This window comes from Sylvia atricapilla, chromosome 5 (genome assembly GCF_009819655.1).
Source record: "Sylvia atricapilla isolate bSylAtr1 chromosome 5, bSylAtr1.pri, whole genome shotgun sequence".
In the NCBI taxonomy this organism is placed as follows: domain Eukaryota; kingdom Metazoa; phylum Chordata; class Aves; order Passeriformes; family Sylviidae; genus Sylvia; species Sylvia atricapilla.
The window spans coordinates 30601226-30626213 of NC_089144.1; the positions used below are offsets into that span (position 1 = coordinate 30601226).

General features: G+C 36.8%; 1 protein-coding gene across 1 annotated transcript; it reads right to left on the reverse strand.

The window, feature by feature from the left end:
* Positions 1-7207: 7207 nt before the first annotated feature.
* Positions 7208-24942, reverse strand: RPAP3 (RNA polymerase II associated protein 3). Its single transcript, XM_066319078.1, has 17 exons — positions 24894-24942; positions 22932-23090; positions 22228-22368; positions 21678-21800; positions 20347-20474; positions 19651-19772; positions 19253-19323; positions 18117-18248; positions 16613-16740; positions 15264-15385; positions 14519-14589; positions 14202-14318; positions 12260-12468; positions 10929-11124; positions 10216-10313; positions 8740-8840; positions 7208-7673 (listed from the first exon to the last, which is right to left on the reverse strand). The coding sequence occupies exons 2-17, from the start codon at positions 23085-23087 to the stop codon at positions 7582-7584; spliced, it is 2007 nt and encodes a 668-aa protein (XP_066175175.1). The 5' UTR covers positions 23088-23090; positions 24894-24942; the 3' UTR covers positions 7208-7581.
* Positions 24943-24988: the final 46 nt, after the last annotated feature.

The window sequence follows — 24988 nt, forward strand, 5'->3', positions numbered from 1 at the left end:
ACAAAAAAAATTCCAAATCTTGAACTTACAGGACAATTGATTTCCAGGCAGGAACTTGCCTGAGACATGAGGCTATGCACACAAGTGGGACAATTCTCAACATGAAGTAATTCCCTAAAATCATGGAATATAATGATGGGTGCCTTAGTCTCATCACTCACCTCGTTGCCCAGTTTCCCTTCTTTTCCCAAGGAAAAGCTGTGCCTGTGGCCTGTAATAAAACTGCAGCATGGATGTAGCACTGCTCCCGTAGGCTCCATAATGCAGCTGTTTTTTCCAGTTTTAGAGGCACATAGACTTTGGCACATGTCTTTGGCAATGTCCTAACAGATACTCATCAGTTTGGAAATAACTTGTTAAGTTTTGAAATTTGTCAGTGCACATTACTGTACAAGGGGGAATCTTGTACACAAGGATATTGAAAACAATGAGGTGCTCAAAAATACTCTTTGCTCTATTATTCTGATTTAATTCCACCCATTCAAAATATCCTCCTTGCTCTGACAGACACATAGTCAGGTACTGGCAATGACAGAGAGCACAGGCAGGCTGAAGGATGGCAAATTAACAGGGAATTAGCAGGGGAAAGTAATGAAGATTAGAACAAATTCTGGTTTATGCATTAGGCAACTGAGAATGATAAACTCCCTTTATCAACCTCTTTAGGGTGAGATCTGAAGATGAAGAGCCATACACTGTAAACCCAGGTAGCTGAACAGGAACAAACAAGCCCCCTCATCAGTCTCTGAGCACAGCAGCTGATCTCTGTGATATTTTGCATTGGCATTACTGCAGTTGAAGAAAGGAGCCTTACGAAAGGAGTTGAGACTGGAGCTCTGGCTGTATGGTAACGACTTCCTGTCTCTACCAGCACAAACCAGGTAGGAATACAGTCAAAGCCTGGCTGGTTTATATGGAGCATGTGGGCTTTCTTACTGACACAAATTTGTGTCTGAAGCAGCAGAGGTGTCCTGATAAAGTCCAGTAATGGGAACACTGACTGCAGGAATCTGTACTCAGTATATAGCTAGCTTCACATAAATCCAGGATGTGACAGGCACAAGCATGAAAACACAAAGACTAGGACAAAACGTAATTCTGAGAGGAAAGCTAGTGGAAATTACTAAAAAAAAGTAGAGTTTATTCTCCTGTTCATAGCTTCTGCAAATCCTATGTTAAAAACATTCATCAATTTTTAGATTTACTGAAGCACAGAGAGAAATGTTGAGACTGAAATTCTGAAAGCTTGAAAAAAAAATGCTAATCTCGAGTCTTGTGAAAGGGAAATTCACTTCTTCAGCTGCCAGTCACTGAGCTCTTGGATTACATGGAGCATTCCACATCTGCATCCTAGATGATCTGATGTGTCAGATGATCGAACTGCCTCCATGAGAGCTCAGAGAGATATCCATCATCTTGCCCCTCTCAGCTCAGGCCGTGTCTTGTATAGTGTTTTTACCCATCTTTTGCAAAAAACCACACACTTTCATTTAAATACTGCATTTAGCATGATGTAACCCAGTAATAGGCTGGCTAACATTCACAACCACCAGAATCCAATCACAAAAAGCAAAGAAATCTGAACACTAAGGATTGGACTCCTCAAGGCTCATATGCTACATGGTGTTACACAGAGGCTTCAATAGCTTCAGCAGTAGCTCATTACTTTTTATTTCAAACATTTGAACTTCGGGCTATTTTAGAAAGAGTTAGCAACTTTTTCACTTTCCAATGAAGGCTCTGGAGTGTATTTTTCTCAAGTCAGCAAGGTGTTACTAATTCTTCTAAAAGTGATAGCAATTCATTATAAACCACTCTCTGTTTCAACACTGTAGATCATCCTCTGGTAGATGGCCCCAGAAATGTGGCTGGGGGCACTTCAAGGGTCTTTGATGGTTTATGACACCTTATAAGGCATGACAGCTGCCTCCCACATCACTGTAGTTGAGCCAGGTATGTCCCATCAGAAGGGATGAATACCTTTAGGGGAGTTTTACACCAGCGCCTGTTGAGTAAAGGACATTTGCATGATAAAAAGCATCACCTCACTCTCAAACGATCTGTTCCTCATGTCTTTTCCCTCATCTGGCTCAAAAGCCAGCTTATTGCTGAATGCAAGTTGGTCTGTCCTGGTCATTCTCTGGTGAGTGGCAGCACCCTCCCGGTCTGCTGTAGGTCAGAGGTTTCCCCACCACAAACAAAACCCTCCCTCTCTTCCCTTCTGGTGGAGGATGCAAACCTGGCCTCAGCAAAACACCCTTGCAATTGGCCAATTATTTGAGCCACTAACAAGAAGTATTTCAATCTTTCTACAGCGGTTTTTGTGGATGTCCTCACTTACACTGACCTGATGCTCAGCTCATTGTGGAAGACCTGTCTAAATAAGGGGCCACAACACAGAACCTAAATAGTTTATACAGATTATTGCTCTATCTCATCAGGCATCAGGACAAGGAAGACTTTTGTATATTCAATTGTTCGTTAATGTAACCATGTACATGCTTCACAGTACATTTCTTGCTTTAAAAACCAAGTACACTCACTTGGAACAAAGAACCAAGTCTACCTTTTATGCTGCCATCTTAAACTTCATTAATGTAAGAACTGCTAGCAGAGAGACTGGAAGGTCTGAAGTTTGAAGAGAACACTACTTTCTACTATTATTGAGAAAGCAAAAGTCTTTGAAGTATTCAATCACAACTGAACTCAGCAACCACTTGAATAGAAAGCAAAAGAAAAAAGAAGAAAGGAATTTGCTCGGGTTTTATGCTATATTTGCTCCAGTTTATAAAGTCAGACTTTAGATGGAGTATTTCTACATAATGGAGCCTGAAAAAGCAAGGATATTAGAAAGAGCTTTCAGAAGCAAAGAGCTTTGAAGCAAAAATATTTAAAAACTAAAAGGGGCCATCAAATGTCACTTCCAAAAGCTGAGTTGCTTACAACTAACAACAAGTGAGGGAAGGCAGTGAAGAATACAATGTTGTGAACAGAAAGGGCACAGTGAAAATGAAGACACTCAGACAGGGAATCTGCACATAGTGACAGATGTAACAAGATCTGATACAAATGGTTTATGTGAAATGGTACAAAGAAAAAACGACAGATGCATAACACCCACAAAACTTTACTAGTTCCATCAGCCTGAACTGCATGCTTGATATACAACAGTGAAAAATACACTTCCACCCTTTATCCCAAAAGCTGTACCTTTCCTAAGCCTAACCAGCAAAGAAAATAAAGTCAGATCAATCAGTAACGCAATTCCAGGTAATCTGGCAGACTTGCATGAAGACTACATTCCAGCTTAGGACGTGTTCCTTAAAGGTCAGGCTAGTTTCCTGCTCTCTCAAGAACAATCACGAACAAAGGATTTTGCAGGACAACAGTGTCCTCTGAATAACACAATCCTTAGAAATACACCTTAAAGAAGTTTAGAAAGTATCATGCAAAACCAGCAAAGACAGAATGCAATTCAGAACTAATTGTTCTCGTAAGAAAGAGTAGCTTGACAGCTGCTCCAACAGAAAAGCTACAGGGTGAATCTTACTTGGGGCGAACTAAGAGTCAATAAATGTGCAGCCCTATGGTATTATTAAGGTCCTTTGTCCTATTTCTAGAAAAGCACCAATTTACTGAAAACAAACAAAAGCAAGTGGCAGAACAGACTGGCACAAACTCCTTGCCCCATAGCTGCCCCTACATGGGACATAGGTGAAGGAGAGAAAAGAGGATGCATATTTAATGCTCCACACTCTTGGCTTCTAATACTGACAGTAGAGCAATCCCAAGCAGTCTAGACACAACAGCACCTAAACACAGCTTTGAAAGCTTCATTTCCTTCATCTTCTGTCTACTTCCTCTGTTTTAACATCACTCATTAAGGTTTCATGGGAGAAAAATTAAAGGGCTGAAAAGGGTACACCAGAGTTGGCAGTTACCAAATAATTTCAAGATAACAAGCTCAAATTATGATAGTATTTGAGAAAAAAAGGATTGCAAGTGTAAAAAGGGAGCAACCTGAACAACAAAGAGCTCTTCAACCATCTCAAAAGAGAAAAGCACGTAAGTAATGGAAATGAGGACAGATTGTTTAATAATTATTAAGCAGCAGTAACAAGAAAACAGAACCACAAGAGGAAAACAAAATAAGCAGTAGTTGACGGGATTCAAGAAAGACTTCACTGTTCAGTGCACCAGCATCAAAACAAAAAAAGCGCCCTCAACAATGGAAATGTTAGTCATGCAAGATGGAAGAAAATAACTGACAGCTGATGACACTGGTAATAAACTGTTCAGTATCTGCTTTCATTTCAGTATTCCCTAGTGATAGCACCTACAAGCAACTGTATTCACATCACTGATAAAGAAAGATCTTTGCTAGAAAAGAATGAGCTAGAGTCTAAGTTTCCTGAAACTGATGTTCACAGGTTCTCTGGACCCCAAAGATTTATACTCTAAATATAAAAAACTGGTATGTTAACCTTATAGCAATATTAAAATTATTAAAATTATATATAAATGAAATTATTTTAAAAGTAGCTTCAAAAGCAACTGTGGTTGTTGATGTGAGAATTGGCAAACTGAAATGTCTATTTTTAAATAAATCAACACGGAAGAAGAGAAGCAGCAAGAACTTCTTGAGCAGGGTCACAACCATTACTTTTTAACCCTAAAAAATGTTTTGGAACAAGTACTCAAACTATATTCACTTATGCTTTCCACAGTAACTAACACAAGTATTGCAAAGTACAAGTTATGTTAAAACCTTCTTTTTGACAGTATTGAATGAAAAAGCAATAAATCAAATGTCTTTATCCTGATATGTGACTGTCACAGGACATCCTTATAAGCAAGACAAACACAGCTCAGATTAAACAATTACTTTATGAATGCAGAGCTACCCAGAGTTGCTGGAAAGAAAAAAAAAAAATGTCACAGTCTACTGTCAAAAGGGAAAGCTGTACGGATGTTCTTCAGAAGTTAAGCCCTTGAATAAGTCCCCTAAATGTTCTAACAACTTGGGTTATGGAATCAACAGACTACATAGAGTTTGACTGTCTCGGAGATCAATATTCAATTTAAAAAAAATATTTTGATAAATTAAGAAGTTACCTAGAAAAAACAGTTTAATACTGCTAAGTAGAAGAATCATGCAAAGCTCAAGCCTGAATCTGTCAGTGCAGCAAACACAATTACATATTTTTGACACCTTGAATGCTGTAACATAGCAAAGGGCTATGAAGTATTTCACAGTTTAACTGCTTCACACTATTTATGTAACCTTTTTTTCTCCAACATGATAGAGTTCTGACCAATGTAGAATGTGATGGATCAAAAAAAAACAAAAAACAAAGAGAGAGGGAAAAAAAAAATAAAAAAAAAATCCACAGTTCTGTTCAAAAAGCATTTTTTACTTGCCTCACATCTGTGAATCTTCTCCATGTTTTATCAAACCCTACAATTCAAAAATTTGTCAGTCTTTAGCAATTTAAAAGGGAAAAAGACTGCCATCTCCTGGAGCAGGTGGAGCTGGTATTTCTTTGAACACCAGCATTCTGCTCTCCATCTTACGCTGTTTTCTATGCAAGGAAAAGTAACTTCAGATGTTGCATTTAAAAATAAAAGCAAGAGTCTACAGTAGCATATCATCTGCAAGATTAATCTTGGTGGCCTAAGTTCAGTAGCAATAAAAGCAGTTCTATTCATCCACCTCACCAAGTTCTACATGCTTGAAAAACTTCATCAGTCCTCCTCAACATGCACAAATCCTGAACAGAAATCTCTGTAAAAGTAGCAGTTTGGACAAAACCCAACCATGACAGTTTATTTTCATTAAGAGAACACCACAGTGGAGTTGTAGGTGACTCTGAGCCTAGTTTCAAATCTGCCATAATCTTGCTTTTACTATTCCTATCATCTGTTTTCATTAAAACAGCTTTCAAAATCCAGCCTTTGAGAATGTGCCAAATGGTTTATTACTACAACCTAGTCAAGCAAACACCTCTGCTCTACACTGAACTACTTGTACCAGTCCATAGGAAGGTACACTCTATCTACAAAATCAGTACCTATAAAATTATCAGGTAACTACTCCATCCTCTACCATTTATGAGTTACAGCAGTATCTCCAATACCTTATCTGAAGTGCTTTACAATAAGGGGAACAAATAGCCCCTTATCAGTTATCAGTTACTACACCCTGTAGTAACAATTTTTACTGTAGGTAGCCTGCAAGCAGTGCTATATAAAGGCTCTTCCAGTCTCCCAGTAGCACTGTCTGCTCTGGTGCTCAGATCCAAGGCTAATTTGAAGCTATCTTAGGAGTCCAGTGCCAATGCCATTCCTGTCAATTGCTACCAGGCCTGAGGATGCAGCTCAGCTAAATTTTTTTTGAACTGGATTGTATCTGAATTAGGCCATAATGTAGCTGCAAATGTTTTGAAGTTAGTTTTTTAATACTGACTACATAGAAAACAACATTCACATTTTTTCCTACTAATCCACATTGAGAATTTGAAGCCTTTTTGACCACTATAGCCATTTAATTGTTTTTCTGAAAAACTGCACAACTACCAACCCAAAACTTTCAGAGAAGCATCACTACAGTACAAGGGCAGAATGAGGATGAAAGCAAACTGGCAGGATATTTAGCATGTGTGGGATGGAAGACAGCAGATAAGTTTACATCACCACTTGAATACTACAGTTAGAGCATACTTGACAACTACTGTTATTTCCTCCTGGTCATGTGAGCAGTACAACTAATTTACTATGTCTCATGCTCACTCTTATCTCAGAATTTCAGTTAATTTCATGCTTTTGCCACCTTCTACTGTTGAGGTATCTTGCTTAGCCTCCTGAGTCATCTTAATGGGTTTACTTAGTCAGTAACAACTGACCCACAAGGATGAAGTTTCGGCAAATTGTTTTGAAAGTGTTCTTTAAACTTTAATTCTACAGTATTTGTCTTTCTACTATTCTGCAATCAGCTACGAATGCTAAAATTCCCATTTTTAGATAAACTCAAGTCAAAATTCTGGAATTTTGTTGCCATCATAGTTCAGGTTCACTTTGCACAGTACATGTTCTGATGTGATGGATCTTTACAGAAGAGTGATTTAGGCACCTTAATAAAAAAATTCCTTAAAAATGTATCTTCAATTCAACAGTCAGTTTATTTTCTAAAAAAAAAACCAAAAAAACCAAAAAAACCAAAAAACCATGCATAATTCTAATATACAGACTTTGATTCTTACCAAAGACATGTTTATAAATATTTCTTTCCTTTTAATAAAGATCTCTATCTACAGTCCAGACCCTGAATGACAATCTGCCCAACTGTTTTTCAGGAAAACAGATTTCCCTGAAGAAAATATAGCTCCATATTGTTTCAGGTACTGGAAAACAAGTGTACTGCAGAACTAAATAATGATCTCTTCAGGCACTTGCCATTTGGCTAACCCAAGTTAAGAGTTTCATTATTTTTATAAAGCAATGAAATTGCAGTCATTATAGCTTTCTTAGCTAATTTCCACAAGAAAAAAGGTGCAAATCCAGACATTTATGCCAGCCATCTTGCTAAGAGAAAATGCCGTATTTCTTCTCCAATTCTTCAACAGAAGCATCTTTTAATCCCATGTGGTTCACATGATTGAATAATACCTGTGTAACTGAAAAAGAAAATCCCAACATGAACCGTCATTTTTGTGACTCACACTCTTAAGGTAAATTAGTCCAATTCTTTCCTTGGTGAGAGGAAAGGGTATATGGATTATACAGCTGAAATATAAATACATTTTTAAACTACTGGCAGGATAAACAAAAGTAGCAAAGCAAAACTCTCATTGTTTCTATGCCCAGGAGGTGCTTAACAACACTTCCTTAAACAGGTGCATAATCCAGGCAACAGACAGCTTTTAGTTTCTTTACTATCTTGACACTGTGCCACTTCACGCAGAAGACAAATGTTAATGCCACTGGCAGATAAAGCTTATATCAGGTAAAGGTGTGAATGCCATTCATAAGAGGCACTGCACTTCAGTAAGTCAAATTATTTTATTTTAAGGTGCTTTCAAAACTTTTATAGTATAACGGTTATTACTGAAACTCAGCTATAGATAGTAAATTTAAATTTACATGGTCCCAGAGAAACATTTTGCTTGTGTCTCACTATTACACAGTCTGTCTGGTGTGCTAAATAAAGAAAAAGTCTTACACAAACCCCGCTTTTATAAACCATGAATTCATCCCAGCATCAACCCAAATTGCAAACTAATGTGAGTGATGCCTCAGAACAGGACAGACAACCAGGCTGAGTACTTTAGAGATGTTTGCATTCTTTTGCCAAGACAAAAGTCAGGATTTGTCGAGTGGAAACATTATAGTCTGGATACCTTGGATCTCAGACGTAGAATTGCATACAAATCCATAAATTTGTAGCATTATCAGCTACAAACTGACAAGCTGGCAAAGCTTATGTTATCAGATTAAAATGCAGTGGTATTACTGATTCAGAGGATTTAGGTGTAATTTTCTAGTCTAAAACAATAAATAAGGAGTCAAAGGATTAAGAAAAATTACATGACATTCATATTGACTTCTAGAACAATAAAAAGCTAGACAACTGAAGTGAATACTACATGCAATTAACAAGAATAGTGTTAAGTTTTACATATTTTTTGCCAGATTCTACTGTATCACAAAGTAAGTTTATAAAGACAATACTAAATTACTTACTTTTTTTTTCTGAACTTGACATAAACATTACTGCCATATCAAATCTTTTTAATTCAGAGAGCCTCTGGAGGATTTCAAGGATGAGTAATGGGTCCTCTTTCCTGAAGAAGATTATTACAAATATAAAAATAACCACTGTTGATTAGAAATATTCAGTAGCTGCAAGCAATATTGAAGAATTCAGGAACAAGAAATTAAAGGACCAGAATAGAATTCCCTTCTCTTTCATATTCCCTATCTTTGTCTTTCCTGTTCATTTGTCCATTCACAAAGCAAAAAGTCAATATCCAGAAACCTTTATGGAGTTATTATTGTTCTACTGAGCAAGAGTGAAGAAATACAAAAACCTAGACTAATGCAAACTGACTGCTGGTCACGTACAGAATACCTACTAAACGATTTAATGCTCACACCTGGCTGTAGCATCACTACTTTTGTATGTGTCAGGTACAGTGAAAGGAAGCAGCATCTGTGGCCATAGGAAGCCCTCTAAAAAGCTGAGCCAATTACAGTTGCTTTAATTTTCATCCACACAAAAAATTCATAGATTGTGTTTACATTACATTTTTCTGGTCAATAGTAAAAAGGCACTGCCTTTGTTACAAATACTAACAAAATAGTGTTTGTCTTTCATAACTTCACATTTTTTTGGAGGGAGATACCTTACTCTTAACAGCAAACAATTTCAGCTTCCTAGCCTTTTTAGGTTCTATTACCAAATGCAGGACTGTATGTTTCAGACAGCATTTTCAGCCATTTATTTGATGGATATTTTGCTTTCTAATGAAACCAAAGGAAAGGCAAACATTGATTTATGCTTGCTTATCTCTGTAAAACAACACCAAAAAGCATAGAGTGTGTGCTTCTCAGACAGCTCAATTCAGAAAAGCACCGTCTCTGACAGACAAAATGAACTTTAGGACTCAAATGGCAGCACGGATAGAAATTCAAAAATTACTTGTCAGGTCCTGTGTTATTAGAACCTTAGCCTCCAATACACATTTGCTACAGGCAACTGTAAAATGCTAGCAGATAATTAAGTCTGAATGTATCACAATAAGCATGACATAAAACCAAAGCCCTCTGAATTTCTCAGCTTTAAAAAGTTAAAATTAAGAACAATTCTATGTGCTCTCAGAATACACACACAGTAATATGAACAAAAGTAATTTTCATAGAGAATAATGTTTCTAGTGCTCTTTAGTAAAGCACAATTCAACAACACTCAGAAAAAGTATTTTTTCACTTCTTTTCTACCTTGATTTTTCATTACGAGTTTCACTTCTTAAGAAGCAACTATTGAGTGATTCCAATTATTTCATTATGCTCATGTAATGCTGTGTGCTGGAAACAATTCTGTAAGCCCGAGGTGGGGACTAGAGAGAACACAAAACCAACCTTCCCCTACCAAAAAAGGCTCCAAAACCTTTCGGAACAGCAATTAGCAATGTAAAACAAAGGAAGAGTTAAACTTACTCAATGTAGAAGTCATGTAGAATTTTCAGGATCTGGTTAAACAAGTCTGGATCTAAGGATTTCTGAAACAGCTTCGCATAAAGTGAGGGCTCTATTTGCTACGGAAGAATGCAAAAAGTTAATTTTAAACCAAAAAATACAACTGAGTCATGAGAATTACATGTGCATTATTAGAAGGTCATGGACAGTGCTGAAGTGCACGAAAGCAAAAAAATCACACAATTTGATATCAAACAACAACTTTCGCTTGTTTGTTTGGTTTTTTTGGTAACAATAATTTCTAACTTCTCTTAAAAAATTCTAAGTGATTTTTTTTTCCAAAGTATAAATAAATAAAAGTATACATTAAGTAGATTGCTGTGTTTCAGGCATTTACTCAGCTTAAAATCGTTGCTATGTCTAATTACCCTAGAAGTACTCACTTGGACAATTAGAATTTAATAGAACTACTAATGTATTTAAGTCTTTAAAGAACAAGGCCCTAAATTTTAAAAAAAATGCAGAGACTGTACTCAAAGCAAATAAAAAGGTGCAAAAGATGAAAAATTTAAATGCACATCAGACTACTTATTGCTATGTGAAGACAATTAAGAAAATGGACTACTGTACACCTGAGACACTCTAAACACAGCTATCCCTTGTACCTAAGGGTACTGTTTCTTCAACTGATGTTGAAGAAGCTGTCCAAACGCTGTTGATACTCTGTTTCATACCTTCAGGTACAAGTACATGTTTTCAGGGCAGTCTTTCAACTTCCTGAAATCAGATTCAAGCTGGAAAGAATTTGCAGGAATGGGAGGAACTGGAGAAGCAGACATAAATGACCTTCTGATGTCTTTTTCTCTCTGTTTGCTTTCAGGAAAAGATGGACGCAATGTTGATGAAATTCCTTTTACATTTACAGGCAGCCTGCAAAGGTATTTTGAAACACATAATCAAATCAATTTTTAAGGAAATTCTACAGTGACACCTATCTGGAGATCTTTCCATTTATTAAAAGCTAAAATGCCAAAAACTCTTTAAAAAAGAATGTGCTTTAGTTTAAGCAGGTATTTTAAAATTTCTTTAAAATTATACAAGCTTTATATCTGATTCACCTTTTCTAAAAAAACACATCTGCAAATACTTAAATTTACTCAGACTCTCTCTACTTTGTTCCTGAAAATAACTGCATTTTATAGGTTTCTTCCATACATACATGCCAAAAAAAATCACCAATGCCACATTTTCTGCAATTTCATAATGCAAAATAGTAACAATGTCAAACGGATAAACTAGTTTCAACATTGCTATCAGTAAGCTATTTTTTGTCCTATAATTTGTTTTTTAAGTCCATTGAATTTTCAGAAATTAGGAAATGGCCTAAAAATTTACTTTTTTCTTCAACACTTCACAGCAAATCCATCTAACTGAGCTAGAAAAGGTGGGTGGGACCAGTGTTTCTCACAAAAGTTCTTTGGTAAGGATTCTTTATATTAACAGAATGAGGCAGCGTCAATGCAGTGAACAATGAGTTCTAAGACTAAGCAATGGAAACACTTTTGTACTTCAGCCTAGTTTCAGCAAGACAGACTTGTGTTTGCCTATGTAACATAGTGTGACATAGAAACTGAGCACATCTGAAGCTACCACCTGCCTCAGCAGAGGAATAGTGGTGACACTCATGTTCCTCTCCTCTCACACAACTAGGGTACAAAGAATGCCTGAAGTCTGATCAAAATGTCTTCTAAAAAACTACAAATAGAAGTCAAAACACCTAGGGAAGATGGAGTGCCCAAGCAAGAAACAGTACAGCATGCAGGGAAATACGAATTCCTTTTTTTGCAATGTAAGACTGAGTTTTCCATCTGACACTAAATAGATCATATTTGTCTCAACCACTGTTTGGTGAAAGAGGTGGATGTGGAGTTTCTTTCAACATTTCTTTTTTAACTCAGATTCTCCAAAGGATCTTCAATACCTCATCACATGCAGATCTGGAAATGAAGACTACATTTCAACTACATTTACATTTTTAAAAGAGGATCAGAATTATTATACGTACTGTACTAGTGATGTATCACTGATTTCTTCTATTTTCAAGTGCTTTGCTTTTGGAATATCAACTGTAGTCAACAGATCATCCTGATCCAGAGTTTCTGTTTCTTCAACACTGACTGAATTCTTCCTGTTATTGACAAAAGTAGTGCTGGGCAAGTCACCATCTGATGTATCATCATCAACTTCTTCAATCTCTATTCTTCGCAATGGCTTCTAAACAGAGCACGGACCTCATGTCACACATGGACCTCAACATATATGTTTGAACAGACACAGCTGTGTGTAACTTTAAATAATCGTATGATAACCAGTTACCTCTGTAGTGCTGCACAGAGAGAACACTTTGCATAAAGGTAAACGGCAAAACCAGGAAACCATAAAATTCTACATGAAGCTTGAGATGATAATTTTATTGCTTTACCCTCATAAACCAGTACATCCCTTCCCCTAACAGATTTTCGTATGCAGCCTGTTTTCCCAGTAATAATTAAAAATGTACACTTTTTTCCCACTAAGGTTGAATAAGCAAGATCTATAATATACTTTGTCCTATTATGTGGTCAAGCTTTGTAATTTAGCAAAGCAAAAAAAAAAAAAAAAATATCCAACAACACAGGCCTTGGCCCACAACTTACAATTTTGATGTAATAAATACCTGTAACTCAGCCCTGCTGATGGACTAAATTACATACATCCTAAGATATGTAACTCCACCACATGCTAAAATGCTTCAGTTTATTTAATCTCTGCATGATCCCATTATTTTTGACCATGACCTAGTACCACCATCACAGGTCTTACAAAAAAAGCTCTCATCACTTCTTACTTTAGAATTTCATTTCCTGAACATGAACAGAAAATCCACTGCTCTAGAAATAGAGGCAAATGAACATGATTTAACATACTCAACAATTTAGACTTCTAGGAAATAGCACTACTAAAAGCACAGCTGTTTCATCTACACTTAATCTACACTAACAGAGTAACAAGAGGAATACAACCAACCTAACATCTTCACTTAATTTAGCAGCCAAAGTGAACACTTAATAAATTAACTGACTACAGTAGTTCAGCTACTTTACAATAAATTCATTTAGGTTTAAAGAAATAATGTTTCTAGTTATAGAGAGGACATAATACTCCCCCCTCTCAAAGGATCAAAATAATCACACATTTTCTACTAAACTACCCATCTGAATTATATTATTTATGAGGGTAAACAAAGGTTTTCAAATACCATGAGTGCATACACATACAAAGTAGGAGCACTCTTTGTATTTACACAACTCATTGCTGAATGTGTAAAGATTAAATGTACTAAGAGAGGAAGGCTAATACACAAAGAAAGCTGGTATTATATCTTCTCATCTATAAGTCATTCATCAGACTATAACCACTGATAATTCATAGCCCAAATACATTGCTTATTGAAAACCAATATCCAGCTGTCCTGCAGTTTATAGAGATGAAAATGCATGCTCAAAGCTCTTTGGAAAGCAGCCCCACATGACAGCAGCATATGATTAAAGTAGGCAACATGTCTTATAACCACTATGGTTGCTGTAAAATCTGTAAACAGCAGTAGAAATGAAGGAAAGTTTACCTAGAGCTTCTCAACTCTCTCCCATTTACTCTCAACTGCAATGCTACTATGGGCACAAGACAGGGTTTTGTGGCTGCCTGCCTATCTCACATTATAAATATATGCACAGATCATGTTTGCTGAGGGTGGTACTGTAGCCTGAATGCTTACACCACCTGTTGTGAACTTCAGCATTTCCATGTGTGTGTATGTTCTTGAAAAACATCAAAAGATTAAATTTGTAAATTTTTGGCTTCTCACAGGCAAGGCTATCTATCACGGGTTACTCTACAATACAGACTGTAGATTTTAACTCTAAGCTCTACTTTTGCCATCATTATAGAAAGCAATTCACATAACTTACTGTTGATTTAATCTGTAATGGATTATCAATCATTTTCACTATATTCTTAATTTCTTCTTCTTTAATCAATACTGCAGGATATTCTTGGTGAGTCCGCTGCTGTTTCTCAGCTAATTCCTGAAAAATAATGGCAAGTTGTCCAAAAGATCAGATGCTTCATGAACAAATACAAGGTATATTAAAAATAATGTAATAAAGAATAAATACAAGGTATGTAAAAAATAATGTAATAAAGAATAAAAACCGTCTAGTACTATAGCCTTACAAAGAATTCCCAAACAAACAAAACCCCACTGTACCCAGATAAGCATACATACATTCCTTATTTTTGTGAGTTCGTTTATTGCTTGTTTATTTCCAGGTTCCAGTTTCAGAACAGCTTCAAAATCTGAGTGGAAAACAACACATTAACAGTAGATATTTCAAGTTACAACATACACATGGCAGATTTTTAAACCTTCTATCTTCCTTTCACAGATCTAAATATAATTATAAATATAATTAAAAATAATCAAAGGCAGGTAAGTAACAAAATGGGCAAGGCTGAAAGGTCAGTGGGTCATCTGGTCCAACCTCCCTGCTCAAGCACAAGATGGCATCCAGACAGTACTTGATCTTCTCCAGTAAGGGAGACTCCACAATCCTCCTGGGCAATCTGTTATTGAGCCTTGAGGGACACCAGTAGTGACAGGCCTCCCACTAGACCCTCTGTCAAGTTGGAAGCCTGTCACTGATTAACTGTCTGGGTTCTGTTCTCAATTTACCTCACTGTCCCCTTATAAATGATCCCAATGCCTATATCATGACCTACCTTTTCAAAAACCTTTTCAAACTATTTCTTACTACTTACCATAAACAGCAACAGCTGTAATTTTACACAAAACTCTCTTCCCATTATGTCGGCACCAACACAAGAGTTTTTTATACATATTCTATGAAATCCAAGAGAAATTGATTCTTTACTTTTGCACTGATAATCTCAGTAATTCAGAACAAAAAAAGATCGAGATGTCCTTATACTGATCTCTAACATACCATACCTAGGCTAATTCAAAATCATACCTTGAATAGCTTCCTTTAGCTTTCCAAGAGCAACCCTGGCAGCTCCTCTTCTGGCAAAAGCTTTAGAATAGGAAGCATCTAAGAGCAGAGCTTGTGTGCAGTCATCTTCTGCCTCTTTGTACCTCAGCAAAAGCATAGTACAAAATTAATAATCAGTTTCAAGAGAGAGTTTCAACTGAAAAGACATAGCTACCCAAACAAAATAAAAAATAAAATATCATTACCTACATATATAAACATACCACTGAGCTAAAATGCAAACTAAAAAACTCCCATAAAATATGGTTTCTCAGCACCTTGAAATCTAAGCTGTATCTTTTGGTATCTCATAACAAAGTGCTGACTTTTTTCAGCATTACAAAAATTCACATCCTCTGTAAAGAAGAAAAAAACACCTAAAGCTTCTCAGAGCAGAGTCCACTTTAAAAATTCAATAACAGCATTAAATCAAAGTCAGTACCATGGCTTTGTACTTCTGAAAATCAGAAATACCATTACAAACAAAGAAAACGTATCAGAGAGGAACAGCAAGTAAGCATGAGAATAAATTTCTTTACATTTGGAATTTTGTGACTTGTCCTTAACTATTTCAGAATAAGAATTCAGAATATCCTTGCATTAATGTAATTTGCTTCAGATTAAATTTCCTCATCCCATTTATATTGTTACATTAGATCACAATTCCACTGTGTGCTTAATATGAAGTATTTTCATTCATTCCTCTTCTCCCCATTAAAACTATCATTAAATTTATGCAAATTTATTTTTATTTGCTGTTCTCATCAGTACTAGCAGTTTGAAAGAATACCAATGGGCTTTTGTTGCATTTTATGTTTGGTCCTCTTTCACATGTATCACTCATGATACAAGACTTATCATACAGAATCAATTTACTTGCTTGGTTATTAATAAAGGTATCACTGCCTCTGAATCTCACAGAAGATTATTTGCATTCTGATGTCCTTTAAATTATAGGTGTTGTGTCAGAAATACTATCCATGCAACGCATCTTATCCTAGTTGGAGATCAATATACTGTCTCTACAGATACTCAGCCATGTCACGTTAAACAGATGACCAACATAACCCTCTGCTTCTTATGCTACCAACTTACAAATTTACAAGTTTATTTTATTCTCTCAGAACTTGCTTCCTCCAAATTAAATTTCAAGATCACACATACAGATTTGTTCCCTCTCCTTTACTGCTTTCAATGTGATTTATTCTATACTGAATTCTAGCAAAAATGAGAAGGAGTGACAGTAATTCAACTTGAGTGAAAATCTGCTGGATCATTACTCTTCCTGATTTACAACAAACAAACAATACAGCATGTGCAATTCCACTTACTTCTCAATCTTTAGGTAGGCCATGGCTCTGTTAGCTGGCAGTAGTGCATTGGTGCCATCTGCTGCGATACCACGGGTGTAACATTCTATCGCAGCCTCGTACTTCCCTTCTTTGAAATAACCGTTACCCTGGAATATTTAGGTCAGAAAAAAACCCAGCATTAAGAAAATCTAGTGCAATGAACTTTCTCTTAGCTTTTTTTTGCAGAGAGAGTAACAACATTACGAAGATGAATCACAAAGGACACCCACAGCAGGGCAGACAGTCACAGCTTATTTCTTCCCATCTAGGTTTGGAGGCAGAACACAAGAAGTATCTGAATACTTTCTCTAATACTTCAAGGACAAGACAAACTTTGTTACATGCATAGTTCAAATGCAGACTTTGAAGTCTACAACTTCTTAGTTAACTTCATGCTTGAAGTGCAGGGATAACTTACCCTGTACCTCATGAATTTAAACACAAGCTGAATATTTACAATTCCCCTTTCAAGATGATTTTTTGCACTTCACAAACTCATCTTTATCCTGCTCCGTAAAACTTACCCTCAAATATTACTTGGGTCCAAATGTTGTTGTTGTTTTCTAATTAATGCTCCATAGAAGACAATTACATTACTTTTTTGTTTGTTTCTGGGGGACTAAAATCACATTTCGCTTCTCAGTACTAATTTGAAGCTGCACATCTTCTATGCCACTACTCTATTGACAAAAAACCTGAAAGGCCATAATTCAGACTTGACAAGGATCCATGTTGTCAGGAGCAAGCCTGCAGTGAGTCAGCTCTGCTGCCAATGAAGTACTGCACTAGACTGAAATTTCTCTTCTGAGACCTAAACTCTTGTTCCTTAGTGCATACTTTCATTCTTGACTAATTACTTCTTACAACCAGTGTAGCAAATCTGAATAATGGTAAGTCAGAAGTTACATAGCTAGGTAAGCAAACAGGTAATTTTTTGTTTACTTGGTAATGTTATTTATTTCTTGAAGGAGTAGTGAGAGGGAGAAATCAATAAGTCAATCGTGAGTCAAGACTATGTATACAGAAATACATTTTTACTGTCATTGCTGCCTGCACCCCAAAGTCCTTTTTGTAACTACTACTCATCATGTAATCAGAAGTCTGAAAACAAGCAATAGTCCACAACTCCCCTTGGACAAGCAAGCACCAAGACGCTTAAAATAATGGAGAAATGAGATATTTGTAAAGTGCAGTTTAAATTCTACTTGTCTTACCACATATTTGAAAATTTGCATATACAATCTGGGCTGTAAAAGCTACCTTTTATAATTATTCCTCCAGATAAATCCAAACAGAACTCACTGCTCCATTCATCTTCCCAGAGGCCAAAACAGGAAACATCATTTAAGGTAACATCAAGGACATTCCATGTACGAAGTTCAAGGCAGTACCAGATTTAATTGATACATTTTTGTAACTAATAGCACAACACAACCCTTTTCTTTGCTAAGTCTCTCCTGTTCCACCAGAACCTGTGACCTACCAGATCTTTCTCTGCAATTGCTTTCTGCTTGAGCTGCTGGTCTTCAATGCGCTGCTTCTCTTCATCTGTTAATCCTGTTCTGACTGCATCTTCAAACTCCTTCTGTTCTGAATTTTCTTTTGCTGACAGAGCCTGCAGAAACAATTTTTTCCCTTAACTAAGTATTTCCCCACTTAAACTTTTCAGAACATAAATTACAATAATTTCTAGACTTTTAAAATAAGAAAATCTGCCAAGCTTTTTAACAGAAGTGCCTGTGCTGTAAATTAAATGCAAATTGAAGATTGAATTTTAAAACAATTTGAAATTGTTTCTTGAAAACGTATTTCTATGAGCGATGCAAGTCTGAATAATGCTTGGTAAATAAAAAGTATGTAATTTCTCAAGCACAGTGTGAAATAACTCATGGAACCTTCAACAAAACCTTTGTATACAGTCTAATTCATGTATCACTTATTTCTTCAGTTACTGGAGACTTCATCTTCATTCTGAAAATATTTTTTTCAAGCACTGTCAAAAATATAGTTGAAGGGGCGTAACTAAATTCATACAGAAGTGATAGGTGAGCCTATATTTACAAAGGTCATCATAATTTAACATCCTCCTCCATGTCATGAAAGGGATCTACCTTGCACTAGAGTATTTTGTTCTTTTCTTAGAACAACCTTCTGGTTTGGTTGACCACAGCTATCAGTGGGACTATAAGCAGGCTAGCAATGCAGTTTTACAGCCAAGAGAACATGAAGGTTCTCTCATGTGCTACCTTATACCAAAGTACTAAGGACAACTAAAAAAAAGCATTTACACAGACGGAAGAAAATGGGGTAAAATTAAAAAAAAACAAGCAACCAATCCACAAAAACCCAAGCAACCAATGAAAACAAATCAACAACAAAAAAAACAAAAAACGCCAGATAGTGCACACATGCAGTCGCAGTCTGCAATTCACTCTTACACTGATATTTGCATATGTGTGAGTTCCTCCAAAAGAAACTCCATTAAAGATTTTGACGTGAACTTCAGATGCCAGAAAAAGGGTATGAGAATTTGCCGATCAGTTCTTGTTATAAAAACTGACACAAATATAAACTAAACAGAGTGTATTATTTTATGTTAGGGCCTATTAATCTTGTTACCTGATTAATTTTCTTCAGTTCATTTTTTGCTTCTAAGTTGTTTGCATCCAGCTCCAAAACCTTTTCATAATCTATCAGAAGACCAGAAAAATGTGTTTTAGGTTTGAAGCATAGACCAGTAAGCAGAGCTTTTGAGACAGACTTTTTTGTAATCACCCAGGAAGCCTGTTTCAAGGACTATATTACTCTAAAACAGTTAAAGCTAAATTATTCCAGAACTAACAATACCTACCCACTACCATTTGGACTTGCTACTTGAATTTTACCTTTCCAGAAGAATATGCAACATGCTATTTCATTTCTTTGTTTATAGGAAACAAAAATTAAATTCCTACATCAAAGAAGCAGATCACACGAGTTTGTATATATTTTAAGCAAAGAACTTAAGAAAGACCCACCTTCTTTAGCACCTTGAAGATTTTTCAAAGCAAAGCGAGCGGCCCCTCTTCTCGCATAAGCCTTTATGTAATTTCTATCTAAAGCAAGTGCTAAATTGCAGTCAGACTCTGCAACAGAAAACCTATTAAAAAATACAAATCAGTAGCTTGTACACATCTAGGTTATAAATCCCAAAACTTCAGTAGTTTATCTTACTCTGAGCCTCTCCAGGTTCTTGATAACATGGAAATCTTACATGCTTCAGCAGGGACACAAACCAAGTATTTACACATTTCTTGGTTCCAAACATATTAAAACAAGAAAGGAAAACAGCAGTCAAGAATCTCCACTGCTGCAGACATAATGACCAGCTCCTCTCTATTCTTTCTTCACCTAAAACTATTCAAAGCCTTAGAAACAGAGTTCACTGAAAGGCAATTTAACATTCTCTTCCTCTTTTTTCTTCAAGTTTTACACTGTAACACAGAAGATGTTGGAACTGCTAGCATACAAGCCAAGGAAAAATTGATGAGTGCCAGTTCACTTCTCCTCGTGATTCCTATTTTACTTTGAAACTGAATGGCAGGTTGCAACAACGGCCTTACACAGACTACATCATGGCATGCTGTATAAATCAAGAATTAAAACTAGAGCAAAAATCTGAGGGTAGCACTTGAAGTATGAAAATACTATAGATTTAACAATGTAAGTCTTACTTTTTCATTCTATAAAAAGCTGATGCTCTGTTTGTGGGCAATACTGGATTGTATGGATCAGAATGCATCCCTCTAGTATAGCATTTTATAGCTTCATCAAAGTTTCCTTGTTTAAAGTAGTTATTACCCTGTGAATAGAAAAAAGCATATTCAGCAAGTCACTGTACACTGGCAGACACATTGCTAATTAAAACCCCTAAAAAAATCAAAGTATTTTAGAAATGCTTAAATATTTTTGTTCAACATTTCTCATTAAGTACTGCTTTACCATAAAATATGCTTTCTAACTAATATATTTTAAGTGCACCACATTAAATAATTTGCATGAAATATTCTATAACATGGGTCTGTAAAATATTAATTTTCAGTATCTGTTGATCATTTCCAGAAACCTGTAACAAGCACATACATAGCTACTTAAATTACTGATTATTTTTAAGTTTTTTGTAACTAGGTTTGGCATCTTTGCTTTCCAAGTCAACATTCTCACTTCTGCCTCCTTTGGGACACAACTTTTATCTCATGCACCCTCAACAACCTCACTGCAACCAAGATAATAATGGCCAAAGATACCTGAACTTCTCAGCGTAGACTGCAGATTACATGACAAGGAATTCCCACAGCAGCAGGAGTACAACACAAACATCACCCACGTATGCAATTTAAAACAAACAACCAACCTACCAAACTCACAAAAACCCAACCCAAAGCTAGAACTACTGAAGTCAATATTGACTGACAGATGGGTTAGGTGATTGCTTACAAAGAAAGAAGTTTATCAAAAACACAGAAGTCGCTACACAACTTAGCCTCTTTCTCATGGCAATGAAGCCTCTGATAGATCTCTTTCTATATCCTACCCTAGTAGATAAAACTGGACCAGTATGAACTTGCCATTATTAAAGCAAAGCAGCTCACCCATCATTTCCAGATGTACTGGCATCACGAAGGGAGGATTTTTAAGTTCTTGTGGATTTAGTTTAGGGCATTCAGATGTTGTGTTCTGGTAAAAACCAGTCTGCTCTATATAGCAACTTTATATGGCCACTCAAGTTCTCAAAGCAAAACATCACCAATACATTTGTCATCACAAGCACATATTAATTAGAATCTGCCAGGCTTGCTGCTACCAACAATGAGAAGGACTAGAACTGCAGTGAGAACTCTCTATTTTGGAATAGTGGGCAGGGAAGGAGACAGAAAGACTTCCAAATAAGTAATTATTTTACCAGACGTGTGGTCTCAGTGGATGATCTTTTAAAAGAAAATTGCAAATACTCCTATACCCAAATTGTTACTTCACCAGTAATAAACATTTATAATTCTAAAACCTTTTCCTTCTCTGCAAGAGCCTTTTCAGCATCTACATGAATTCCATCTTCTTCAGAGTCTGATTCTGGAGATACAGAATCATGAGTACTATCTTCTTTATCAAGTTCTTCAAGTATTTTATCCTGGAATCAGAAAAAAAAAAACAAAAAAACAAACTGTTGTCTTCATTATAGTTTAACAGTGCAAAATAATACAAACAAGACTTCATTAATGTGTCCTCCAATACTGACAGCTGTGTTTAGTCTTATATTCTACTACAATTATGACATTTTAATAGCCCTACTGTTAAAACAGATTTTTCCCCCTAAAACTCAAATTCAACCTGCTGGATGAAAGCACAGTCAGTAGAAAACCAAGTATTTATCAATATTCTAAGTATTAAATGTGTAACCTCTTTGGGAGAAAGCTACCCTTTTATGTTAATACAGTACCCAGCTCAGTAAGATACTGACAGATGGACTGAACTCTCAGCACTGTAACAAAATCTTATCTAACACAGAATCAAGTGGGGACAAGACTCAAGACAACAAAGCAAATCTTAAGACTCACCACATCAAGTTTTCCCCATGCCTCATAATCATAAGACTTGATCTTGTTTTTCTTGTTTTCCTCAGAGGTTATCTTTGAAGGGACTTTATTTTTGCTTTTCTTCTTTTTCTTAAAAGCCTTGTTTCGAATTGGTGGCAAGTTCTAAATTGAATTAAGTAATTTATTATAAAACAGATGTGTGAAAATCACTTGCACTGAAGAATCTATACCATTTGTATCTAGACAGTGTATCTACCTAGTGGCTAGTTTTATTTCAGAAATCCATGCAGCAAGCTGTTCTCATGAAAGACTATTAAGTCTTTCAACACATAATAGTAAATATTACATGTATGATATGAAATCGAGTTTCAGAAGACAACTCTCTTCAGAGTATCACTGAAGAATCACTTCAATACACTAAGCATCAGCAGTAAATTAGGAATATTAATGCAAGCAAGTATTTCCACAGATTTACCCAGAACAGATAAAAAATTTACTGGCCTCATCACCCTCAGAGGCTGCTGCCCCACAGCTCTGTTGGTGGTGCAGTTTACAGAGGAATCTCTGATTTACTTCAGATGAAGAACACATCATGGTTTAGTTCATGCTTTCTACTCAGGTATTTTAAGTCAACAAATGTAATTTTGCTAAGGCAAAACACAATTACTATAAACACTATCACAGTATGAACAGCTGAGTTGACAATGGTCTTGTGGTTTTTTTACCTCTTCTGGGACCCCACTCTGTTTCCTGAGTTCAGAATCCACTTCTTTAATATCTTTTTCCCAGCTCTCCAATTCTCTCATAAAATCCTGCAGCTCTTCAGCATTTTGCTTCACTTGCAGCTGCAGTTCTATCGCTTTATTTGGTGCGCTCATCATAATCTGCCAAAATTTGAGGAAAAAAGCCTTCTAAGAAGAAGTTGGAAGTATCTAGTGAAGAAAGCTAGCTACTTCAAAATTAAGAAGTCTGACTTTCATGCTAGTCAGACTTCCCAATAGCATTGCAGGACTATTAAACACTAAGAGACTAAGAAGAAACACAATTTAAACGTCTTTGAAAAAATAAAGGGAAGCCATATTATTCAGATAAAACAAAGTATATTGTAAAAAACAGCAATTCATGTTTTCTAAACTAAATATAAGTTAAAGCATCCAACAACTCAATGGTAATCCTGAAATTGCAAGCAAGTTCCTGGAACACTCTTCAATAATTACTAACACTTGACTGTCTTCATAAATTCTGTCGTCTCGATTTTGTTGTCTTAAGTGAAAGAAGTTTAATTATCACAAAAATATTCAAGTCACAATTAAAAAGTAACCTTAAAAAAATCGTGGTTCAAAAAGAAACCCCACGTTTGTGCAGTTCATAGCACAAAAATCTGAAAGGATTATGCAAACATGCTTTGGAAACAATCTTGATTGTTTATGAGCTAAACACAAACTTAGACAAAGTTATGAATGGTTGCTAACAATAACCTCTTGCAAGCTTCAGGATCTGTTACAAGCCTCACGGAAGTATAAATAAGCTTTTTGTAGAGATACTACAGGTAAAGTTTTTAAGGAAGAAAAAGGTCTAGGCTATTTACCATGCTTTATTTAACACTATTTTTCACACCTGTGCAATAACCTAGTAGCATAACAATATAAAAATTTATGAGCCAAACAAAGCTAATGATTTCTGTGGTACAACGTGTTGTACATAATCACAGACAAGGGGCTCCAAGAGATGGAAAAACACACTGCATGATTACTACTGCACTAATACTACCAAATGAAATGCTTTTACATGCTCAGGCGCAAGCAGCTGAGCAGATAACCTGCTACAGTAGTTGTGTTTCTCCCTAGCTCATACACAAGTGCTGACATGATTATCCCGAGACACGTCTTATTAGGTCTATTTGAAACGAAACAGAAAGAAACTTTCAGTGAGTCCAAAAATACACAGCTTTCATCACATTTCCATTTAAAGAGCTTACTATGTTGTTTTCAACCTTCAACTGCTATCCCATACCAAATTACCACTGTAATATTCACTCACTTAATTTCGTGCAGCTTGGGCATGGACACATCAAATATTCCACACAGCCTAGCATTTCCAGGTAGCTAAAACAAGATACTTAAAAAGACGCAAAAAAAACCCCCCTTGTAATCTGCTGAAGTTTTCTTTTCCTGTCTCTGACTAAAACAGTTTTTTCACGCGTGCGAAGATCTAACATGAAATCTGGCTGTTCGCTCTCTACCACTCTAAAGCAGCCTGCTCAAGTGTGTGAAGTCACACTGCTCCGTTACCCACTATCCGCATACAACTTAGCAACGACCTAACCCACAGCCTCTGCGGCACAGCTCTTACACCCGTCAGGGCACTTTTATTCCAATCTCAGCGCTGAGCCCTTCCAACACTCGAAGGCAGCTGGTTCCAGCGACTCCCCCGGAGCCTGCGCGGGAGCCGGTCCCGAGGCCGCGCCGCAGCACGCCCCGAGGCAGAGCAGCCCCTTTAAGCCTCAGCACCCGCAAGTCGCAAGGGAGGCCTTGACTCCGTCACGGTGTGCTCCGCCTCGCTTCACCACCTCGCGAGGCCAAGCCGCCGGTGGACCACAGGGATAGGGATGGGGATGGGGCTGCGGGACGGCGCCGCCAGGGCACGGCACACCCGGCTAGGCTGGGCTCGTCCCGCCGCGGCCTCACCTGCGCCGTGCGCGGCTCCTCCCGCCGCCCGCGCTGCAGCCGCTCCCAGGGTGCACCGCGGCCCCGGCGCCCGGAGGCCACGGCGCCTGCGCGCC

Excerpts from the sequence above, each read along its gene's own strand:
- RPAP3 (XM_066319078.1), bottom strand. The coding sequence starts at position 23,087 with ATGATGAGCGCACCAAATAAAGCGATAGAACTGCAGCTGCAAGTGAAG. Across the intron at positions 20,475-21,677 it reads CTCTTGCAGAGAAGGAAAAG|GGTAATAACTACTTTAAACA; the intron begins GTTTTAGAATTA and ends TTCTATTCACAG. Across the intron at positions 7,674-8,739 it reads GTCAAGTTCAGAAAAAAAAA|TTACACAGGTATTATTCAAT; the intron begins GTAAGTAATTTA and ends TTTCTTTTTCAG.